This window comes from Musca vetustissima, unplaced genomic scaffold, assembly GCF_032173495.1.
Source record: "Musca vetustissima isolate MV318-11 ecotype Yass unplaced genomic scaffold, APGP_CSIRO_Mvet_v1 utg29936, whole genome shotgun sequence".
Classification (NCBI taxonomy): Eukaryota; Metazoa; Arthropoda; class Insecta; order Diptera; family Muscidae; genus Musca; species Musca vetustissima.
The window spans coordinates 116,104-127,215 of NW_026873550.1; the positions used below are offsets into that span (position 1 = coordinate 116,104).

The following is an 11,112-nucleotide window of genomic DNA, read 5'->3' on the forward strand; positions in this document are numbered from 1 at the left end:
GTAAATATATACGTTATAGAATACAAATTTTGTAATTTTTCACACAAAAGTCAGAGTCCATTTGACCTGCTAAATATTGACCGATCTTTATCAAAAAAGGGATGCTTATTCTTTGGCCCGATCCACTTCTCCATGCAGAAATTCGCGATGTTTGGGCCATAATTGCGGCCTCTGGAGCGACCAGAAAAACCGACAAAAATTAAGTATTTGGTCCATTTCATCCCCTAAATATTAACCGATCTTTACCAAAAACAATAGGGGTCTTCATTGGGCAGAACCCATCCTACATGCAAAATTTCGTGAAGATTGGTCCATAACTGTGACCTGTATCTTGTTTACAAATTATAATGAACAGACGGACAGACGGACGGACACACATGTCTAGATCGACTCAGCTAGTCGAGATATGACGATCGGTATACTTAAAGGTGGGTCTAGGACCAATATTTCGCGGTGTTACAAACTCTTGGGGCTACACAAAGCTATAATACCCTGACAACATAGTTGTGTAGGGTATAAAAATGTTTTCGGTCCATTTCATCCCAAAATTTTAATCTAATCATCACCGAAAATTGTAGGGACCAGGAGTAAATATAACTGGTCATTTTTCAACTTCATGACCCGTTACGTAAGCACTGATATAATCGGTATACTTAAAGGTGGGAGTCGGAAAACTCCTCCTACTATGAAAAAGCAAAGAAAAAGAAAACCAACCTCCTTGTACAGAACAGACGCAGTTTTCGCTTTGGCGGATGTACCCAAGAAGTACAAAGCCGATATTATTGCCTTACAAGAAATGCGATGGAAAGGGACAGGCGTAAGTGAATCAGACGACTACGTCCTGTATTATGGCTGAATTGACGTGAATTTAGCTGCGGATTTATGGTCAACAGAAGAATAAAAGACCTCGTCTCCAGATTCACTCCAGTAGATGAGCGAATTACCATAATCCGCTAAAACCGATGTTCTTCTATATCAGTCTTATTTGCCCCCCGTGCTCCGACCGAAGACAAGAGATTTTAATGCGTAAATCGGAAGGCCCATGACAAAGAATTGCCCACTCCCTACAAACTGTTGCAAAAGCAACACTTGGGTACCAAAAACCACCACCATGAAACCCGTGTTACGATCAGGAGTGTCGTAATGTTACTGATGTGAAAAACGCAGCATTTAGGGCAACCCTGCAGACAGTAGCAACACGTAATGTGATAGAGAATTATCGGGAGTTAAGGAGAGAGGAGAAACGTGTTTTCAGAAAAAAGAAGAAAGAACAAGAAGAACATAGCGTGAGCAATTCGAGATGTACAGGAGTCAGAATGAAGTCCGGAAATTTTATCAAAGAGTAAAACACCAAACCGAAGATTTTGGTGCAGGTACATCCTCCTGTGGAGGTGAAGAAACCTGATGACAGATACACATAGCGTGTTGAGGATCTGGAAGGAGCATTTTGAAATGCTTCTGGTATCAAATAGTGGCGGTGAAGATACCCCAAAACCAATAAGAGATGATGGTATAGAGTGTATACCACCTAGCCAAGATGAGGTCATAAAGCTGTTAATCGGCTCAAGAAGAATAAAGCAGCAGGACCCGACGGGTAACTAGTCGAACTATTCAAGACTGGTGGTCAGATGCTGGTCAGGAGCATGCGCCAGCATGCCAATGGTCAATGACATTATTGGACCATACCAATGACGCTTCAGGCCTGGCAAATCCACCATTGACCAGATTTTCACACTGCGCCAAATCCTGGAAAAGACCCACGAAAAACACATCGTCGAATATAAAGCCGCATTCGACAGCCCTATCCGTTCAGAGGAGTTTAAAGTCATGTCTACGTTCGGCATTCTTGCAAAATTAATACGGCTATGCAGGATAACTTTAACTGGCACAAGGCCCGCAGTTTAAGTCGGAAATGACCTATCGTGACAGTTTGTCGCGTGATCTTTTAAACATCCTGCTGGAAAGGTCATACGAGGCGCATGGACTAAGTAATCAGTTTAAGAACAAGGCCACCTCCCGCCAGACCAAGTCACACTTTACAAGACGCTGATATTACCTGTGCTGTTATATGGCTCTGAAGCATGGGTACTTCCGCAAGCAGATGAGGCAGCTCTTAGGGTGTTTGAAAGAAAAATTCTCCGAACAATCTGCCTCGACGGTGAATATCCTCGTCGAATGAACCACGAGCTTTACAATTTATACGCGGACATCGACATAGTCAGTCATATTGAGCTGCAGCGACTACGATGGCTAGGCCATGTTATGTGAATAAATGAGAATGCCCCAATTCAAAAGGCATATAAAAGCGAGCCTGCTCATGTTTCCCGTAGAAAAGGAAGGCCACAAATCAGATTGAAAGACAAAGTAGAAAGACAAAGTAGAAAACCACATCTTGGAACGTGGTCTTTCAAATTGGGGGAAATGCGCACAAGACCAACGGGCTTGGAAATCTTTTTTAAGCTCGGCTTATGGAACAGCCGTTCTGTAACAAGCCAACTAAGTAAAGTAAGTAAGTGGCATCATGTTGTAGAGGAGTTGATAGCCAACAGTTTCATTCTACACCAGCTGACCATACATATTCCCTGTACGAATGACACGGGATCTTCATATAGGGCCTGTTTCAAAACATGATTTTTCACGAGTTCTTTCACCCCAATTACAGACAATTGGGTACGAAAATATATCGTGAGAGTTTAATATGTATAAAAAGGAGTGACGCTCTATATAGGTATTATATCAAAATATGGTCCACAATTTACAATTGCCAGTATGTCGTTTATATTTCAACACCCCATGCAAACATACATCCATCCATATAAAAATCTAATTAATACAACTCCATTAAATCTCACTCTTCTTTACATAATTGCAAAACATAAATATTCTTGGATTGATTAAACGTTTCATTCATTGCAATATTTCATTCACTTGGAACCACGAAGTTCTTCTTTCAACCCCATGTATTAGTTTTTTTTTCTTCCTTTGCAATTCATAGTTTAATAATTTCTCAATTAATATTAAAAACTATTCCGGAAACAGTTTGCGTTAGAAACCATCTTTCTATAAAAATGCAACGAACATCAAAAGAAAGAAGGAAGGCGAGGAAACAAACCGAAACTCTAAAATGAAAACGTGACGTATAACATTTTAATTAAGTATTTGTGTCATGTGTCGTTACGCGACGTTTCTTACAGAGACCCAGGGTGTGTATGTGTAAGAAGAAATGTGTGAATGAACTTTTCGACAATATTGCAAAGAGTTCTCTTTTCCCCACTCTTCCCCGCTTTCGTTGTTGCCCAACTCCGCACAAGACATTTAGAGGAAACTGGCAGAGAAGGAAACCATCAGCACTCTTGTTCTATTGCAAACTTGATGATGTCCAATCACAATGGTAAGTAAATTTGTATGCGTGCGTGTATGTACATGTGAGTGTGTGGTGGTAGTCGATTTCATTTGTACAAGCCCCCTGCAAGTACAACAACATCCATGTAGGGAAGCTAAAAGTGAACAAGCAAGCAAAAGGAGCATTATGATTAATTAGTTCACACGTTAACGCTTAAGACACATTAAATAGCATTGGGTTTTGGGTATGGTGTTGCATGTATGCGTATATGTATATCGGTGCGTGTGTGTGTGCGTTTGTATCGTGCTACCCAACGTAACTTTTTTCCGAGTTTTTGATTTTGCGAAACAAAGGATTTCCATGTTATTTGTCACGCAATCAGCAGGCCTATCTCGATACCTACATACGTACGTACATATGTCAGGAGGCCTATGGAACAAAAGTGACCTGACATGAATTATGAAAACACAAAAATTATTTTCTATCTAATATGACCTTCAACGGGAACTCATACATGAACACAACAAAATCTAGATTTTTTGTTGTTGTTGTTCAACTATTTGTCAGTTGACGCAATTAGAATATTAATTATATATTAAATTTTCACAGCGTGTAATAAATAAATGAATTAAATGTTAGAGTTCGCTGGATTTCACCATGTGAAATGGGAGTGTTGTGTGAAAATTTAAATCGAAATATAGGGTACAATCATAAGAACACACTGTGTGAAATTGCGATAATAATCCGTGCTAATCCGCCACCATAAGGTGGGCATTCAAAAATTCGATCCGGACGAGGCCATAGTAAATTATTGCCAAAAAAATGAAATATCAAACTGCAGACTCTTAGGCTGGAAAATAGGGTTAGAACCTGGAGAAGCATTGAATAAGTTATTCACCCACCAAGGTCCATGAATGTCAAATTAAATCAACTTCGTCATGCTAAAATATAGACACTTCATTGGTAAATGCCTAGGACCATCACCATCCTAGGAAAATTTTAGACCCAAAGAAAAAATAAAATATCTAATTTAATTCGTAAAATTAGGAGGGAGTATAAGACGACTATTTAGGATTCTAAATCTATCGGTTCACCCACAATTCAAAGTGTACTAAATTTAGTACATAGTAGTACCGATTTCCAGATCTTCCTACATACCCCAATCCTACACCTCCACAGTGTTCCTAAATCAAAATTTCAGGATTTCAACACTTTCGGTTCACACACAATTTAAATTGTACCAAATTTAGTACACTTAGTACAAATTTCTAAAACTTTCTACATACCCCAACCATACACCCCCACAGTGATCCCAAATCCAATTTTCAGGATTCCAACTCTATCGGTTCACTCACAATTTAAATTGTACCAAATTTAGTACACATTAGTACAAATTTCTTAAATTCCCTACATATCTCAATCTTACACCTCAACAATGATGCTGACTCCAAATTTCATGATTCTAGCTCAATTGGTTCACCTAAAATTCAAATTGTACCAAATTTAGTACAATTTAGTACGAATTTCAAAAACTTCAAACTTAACTCAAACCAACACCCCCACTGTGCTCAAAATCTAAATTTCAAGATTCCAACTCTATCGATTCACCCACAATTCAAATTGTATCAAATTTAGTATACAGTGGTACGAATTTCCAAAACTTCCTACTTAACTCAAACCAACACCCCCACAGTAATCTTAAATCCAAGTTTCAGGATTCCAATTCCATCGGTTCACCCACCATTTAAATTGTACCAAATTTAGTACAAATTTTTAGAACTCCCTACATATCTCAATCTTACACTTCAACAATGATCCTGACTCCAAATTTCATGATTCTAGCTCAATTGGTTCACCTAAATTCAAATTGTACCAAATTTAGTACCATTTAGTACCCATAAGTAATAATGTCTTAAACTGAGTTCTGACCCCAATCCTACACCCCTACATTGATCCTGACTCCAAATTTTATTGTTCCCGCTCTATCGGTTCACCCAAATCCAAATTGTACCAATTATAGTACGATTTAGTACTTTTCGTACACATAAGTAACAAATTGCCAAAACTACGTACATATCCCAATCATATACTCCGACGGTAATGTTAATATCAATTTTCAGGATTCCAGCTCTCTAAATTAAATTTGTACCAAATATAGTACCATATAGTACTTTTCGTACAGATGAGTACACGGATTCAAAACCATCTTCTTATATCCACCATAATTCCCAAACCTCATTCGCATTTCAAATTCCAAGTTTTTAGCTCTATCCGTTCACATGCTACAGAATTGTATCAAATTTAGTACATTTACGTACTTTGCGGATAGTTATAGTTCGAATTTCCAAAAACCCTTTGGTACATCTATCCTACACTCCATCATCGACCACCAAACCAAATTTCATAGTTCTAGCTCCACCGGTTCGCATCACATTTAGTACGTTTTAGTACTTTTCGTACCGTTCTAGTACGAATTTCCAAAAACCCAGCCTTATCTGTCACATTCGGTCCCTCACCCAAAATTTCAAGATACTAGCTTCAGCCGTTTCGTCCGGGCGTTGATGAATCGTTAAATCAATCAGTCAGTCAGTCAATCACTTTACTCTTTTATTAGTATAGATATATTATTTCCCGTATGAAGATTTTAGACTCATTGATAACATAATATATCTAATTAGAGCCAAAATACAGAACATTAGGAGGAGTATATAGCGACTATACCTGATTATGGACAAATATTTCTAGTTATACCCTCCACCACAAGGTGAAGTTTACATTAAATTTTTCATACCGTTTGTAACACCACAAAATATTCACCTAAAACACCATAAAGTATATTTCATCTTGATCGATACGTCTGACTATGTCGATGTCCGAAAATAGATGGTATAGCTCATTACGTTCATTCGACGACGATTTTTACCCTCGACGCAGATCGGCCCATAGAACTTTCAGATACTTTTTCTTTTAAATGCTCAACGATCTGCCTTATCTGCTTGCGCAAGTACCCATGCTTCAGATCCATACAACAGCACGGGTAATATCAGCGTCTTGTAGAGTGTGATTTTGGTCTGGCGAGAGGTAGTCTTGTTTCTAAACTGTTTACATAGACCATAGTAGCATGTATTGGCCAACACTATCCTTCCGCGAATTTCAAAACTGATGTCATTAGTTTTATTTATGGTGGTACCAAGGTATATAAAATCATTGACTAACTCGAAGCTGAAGTTCTCAAGTTCCACAGTTGGGCCGAGTCTATTGGACGTCTTGCGCGTTGATATCATCAGCTTGGTCTTCCCGCCATTTACTACCAGACCCACTTTTTCAGACACCTTCTCAATTCGTTCCAAGGTGGTTGTTACCGCTAGAATTGTTTTACCCATTATGTCGATGTCATCGGCGTAGACGAGTAACATATGCTGTTTGGTGTACATAGTGTCATTTCGGGTCACATTTGCATCTCGTTTGACCTTTTCCAGCGGGATGTTAAACAGGTCACAGGACAACCTGTCACCTTGTCTGAATCCTCGTTCAGAATTAAAGGGCTCCGAGAAGGCCTTTCCGACTTTAACTGCTGATCTCGTGCCAGTTAAAGTTACCCTGCATAGCCGTCTTCATTTTGTAGGAATGCCAAACGCAGACATGTCTTTAAACATCCCTGAACGGATAGTACTGTCGAATGCGGTTTTATAGTCGACGAATAGGTAAGATGACGAATAGGTCGACGAATAGATAAGATGTGTCTATGTGTTTTTCGTGAATGGTGAATGAATTTGCCAGGCCTGAAGCCGTATTGGTATGATCCAATAATGTCACTGGCACAGTACGCTGGATAGCACTTTATATGCGATGAGAAGAAGACTTATTCCTCTATAGTTGTGCACGGGACACAGGTAGCTGAGGTTCCAATCATTGGGCATGCATTCCTCTAGCCAAATTGTACTAATCAGCTTGTGCATGCTCCTGACCAGCATCTGACCACCAGTCTTGAAAAGTTCGGCTGGTAATCCACCGGCACCTACTGCCTTATTGTTCTTCAGCCGTTTGGTTGTTATACTGACCTCATCTTGGCTAGGTGGTATACACTCTATACCGTCTCTTATTAGTTCTGAGCCATCATTTCGCCCCTACTATTTGATGCCAGTAGCTTTTCAAAATGTTCCTTCCAGATCCTCAACATGCTGTCTGTACTTGTCCTTTCCTTTCATTCTTCACCTCTACCGGAGGATGTACCTGCAACAAAGCCTTCGGTTTGGTGTTTTACTCATTGGTAAATTTTCGGACTTCATTCTGACTCCTGTACATCTCGATTTGCTCACGCTCAAGTTTTTCTTGTTCTTTCTTCTTTTTTCTGAAAATACTTTTCTCCTCTCTCCTTTTCTCCCAATAATTTTCAATCGCATTATGTATTGCTACTGTCCGCATGGTTGCCCTATACGCTGTGTTTTTCGCATCAGTAGCATTACGACACTCTTGATCGTACCATGGGTTTCTTGGTGGTGATTTTTGTTACCCAAGTATTGATTTTGCAGTAGTTTGTAGGGAGTGGGTAATTCATGCCATTGTGGCTGATGTTTCTTCATGGAGGCTGAATTTCCCGACGGTGGGGCCAAAGATATTTTGCCTTCCTATTTTAGCATTAAAATCTCCTAGCAGAATTTTAATGTCATGACCAGGGCAGCGGTGATATGTTTTTTCTAGGCGCTCGTAAAAAAATGTCTTTGGTCTGTTCATCATTGTCTTCCGTCGGAGCATAAGACTGATGTAGAAGAACTTCGCTGTTATACGGATTATAGGTATAGGTGTTTTATTCTCCTATTAACCATAAATCCGCAGCCAAATTCATGTCTCGTTTCATAGGAGCTATAATACAAGGCGTAATCATCTGGTTAACTTACGCCAGTGCCTTTCCATCGCATTTCCTGTAAGGCAATAATATCGGCTTTGTACTTCTTGAGTACATCCGCCAAAGCGAAAACTGCGCCTGTTCTGTACAACGTGAATTCATTCGTAGATCGTGGTCCTTTATACGTTTGCGGAGGTCTTCACATTGGGGGGTTTGGTTTTCTTTCTCGTAGCTTTTTTATAGTATCGAGTGTGGGGCACATATCAGCTCACTATTTCAACGGATGATGAAAGTTGGTACCCCAGGTGACACCGCGGAGAGGTCAATGTCCACAATTGAGATGAAAGTGGGACCAAGATAAGCCTGGGCTTAGCCATGTTAAAGCCAATCAGAGCCGTTGCTTGGTATTTATCATCCCCTACGCCACCAATCGAAACATTTGCACCCATATATAATTTACTTAGAACACACCTTGCCTGCATTCAAAGTATTGTAGGATATCATATAGCCGGTTTCATCGCATTTCCCTTCTTAACCGGTAGATAGTTTTATATATATTCGGTTTAAAATGTATTTACCATGTAAAAATCCATTTAAAAATAAATTACTTAAAATGTAAACACTTTCCAGTTTGTATGAACAAATTATACCCGAAAAACTCTGTCTAATCTAAAAGTACCATAACTATTTATCCTGGGTCAGGTACTATTGTCGGAGAAGCAGAACAAGAGATTCATTTTGTAGATGAGAGTATTTTTGTTGTATAATGTTTGATAAGTTTGCCCCCCATTTGTTGTTACAACTACAACTCACGTCTAATATATGGGAGGGGATACTGTGAAGCCCTTAAGTAATTCACAAAAAAAAAAAACAACAAAACACATACACACAATTAAGTTACGCACAATATACCTACCTATGTTTGTGCGTATGTCAGCTGACTATGAGTGTTGTGTGTTGATGATTGTAGTTGGTTAGTTAACTAATATCGTAAATTATATTGCATGTTGTTTATTACTGCATATGAATTTGTAAGTAGTTACAAACATATGCATATACGTACTTACATACATATTCAACATTTTGCAAGTGTTGATGAGTTTGTGGGTAGAATGGGCCAGATAGTGATGCGAAATAAAAATAATAGGGAACTAGGAAAGGAATTCTAGAAGCATATATACATTGAAAATATGTTCGCTATGTCTTATATCTTAATAAGACTCTTGAAGACATTATGATTGTACTATATTACCTATAGAATATTTCATGAGTCATCTTCATGAAAACAAACTGACTTCTCCTGGGATGTATGGCATTGAATATGAGATATATAGGTATAACGGTGCCCCCAAATATTTGGCATTTTTGGGATTTTTGCAATGTTTTATACAGGTCACTTATTTGGCCCAAGGATAGGTCACTTATTTGGCCCAAGGACGAACCCTATTGAAATTGGGAAAAAATCGGGTCAGATTTATATATAGCTCCCATATGTACTTTCGTCCGATTTTATGTAAATGGTGTACCAAAGTCCCTATATATCTTTCGATTTGCACGAAATTTGGCACAGCGTACTGAATTAAGTCTAGAATGAGGAGTGTTAAGATTCCTGAAAATCGGTCCAGATTTAGATATAGCTCCCATATATAAATTTCCGCCCGATTTAATGTAAATGGTGTACCAAAGTCCCTATATATCTTTCGATTTGAACGAAATTCGGCACAGCGTACTGAATTACGTCTAGAATGAGGTGTGTTAAGATTCCTGAAAATCGGTCCAGATTTAGATATAGCTCCCATATATACATTTTCAGCCGATTTAATGTAAATGGTGTACCAAAGCCCATATATCATCCGATTTGCACGAAATTTGGCACAGCTTACTGAACTAGGTCTAGAATGATGTGTGTTAAGTTTCCTGAAAATCTATCTAGATTTATATATAGCCCCTATATATATTTGTATCCGATTTAATGTAAATGGTGTACCAAAGCCACTATACATTTCGATTTGCACAAAATTTGGCACAAATTCCTGAAAGTCGGTCCAGATTTAGATGTAACTCCCATATATACATTTTCGTCCGATTTAAAGTAAATGGTGCACCAAAGTCCTTATATATCTGTCGATTTGCACGAAATTTAGCATAGCGCAATGAATTAGGTATAGAATGGTGTGTGTTAAGTTTCCTGATAATCGGTCCAGATTTAGATATAGCTCCCATATATATTTTCTTCCGATTTTATGTAAATTGTGCACTTGTGTGTCCGATTGCCACACAATTTGGTACAATAAACTGTACTTAATCTCTGGCAAGTCTCATTGAAATAGGTTCAGATTTTGATATAGCTTCTACAGATATATTTTCGTCCGATTTTACGCCAAATTGACACAAGTTTTGCTCAGCGCACTGAAGTTAGTATAACCTAGAGGTTGGATATAAATACTTCAACAAGGTGGGTCCAATCGGCACAAAATTTTGCACTACGTTCTGTAGTTACTATAGCATAAGAAGCAACAATGTATCTATTAGGATTCATCTGTTGAATATGCCAAAGTGGTGAATGGTATCATATAGTTGGCCCCGTCCGACTTTACTACTTTCCTTATTGAGTCAACCTAATTCGCTGTAGTTTGGTACTTTGAGTTGCCATTGGGTAACAAATTTTCTTACCATAAATGATCCACCCCAGATGTTGAAAGTCTTCTTAAGAAACCCTGAAGAAAACTTCGGCCTCAAGAAACCTGAACAATATCGTCTAAGGTATTCTACCTGCTGAAGGTATTCTATACTTAGATGACCCATTGAAACAAATCTATCTTCCCAAAAACCTGTTGATGGTCTACTAAATAGTGAATAGTAAAACCTTTGACGGTCTACTCAATAGTAAACCGGTTCCTCATTTGCAGTTTCTTTTTTGTTC

General features: G+C 38.5%; 1 protein-coding gene across 1 annotated transcript in view; it reads right to left on the reverse strand.

Annotated features, from left to right (window-relative positions):
- The window catches only part of LOC133326185 (transport and Golgi organization protein 6-like), a 28,342-nt gene extending 20,416 nt beyond the window's left edge, over positions 1-7,926 (reverse strand). The window contains exon 1 of the mRNA XM_061534866.1: positions 7,827-7,926. Within this exon, the coding sequence (XP_061390850.1) occupies positions 7,827-7,926 (100 nt within the window). The remainder of the gene's footprint in view (positions 1-7,826) is intronic.
- Between the last annotated feature and the right edge of the window lie 3,186 nt (positions 7,927-11,112).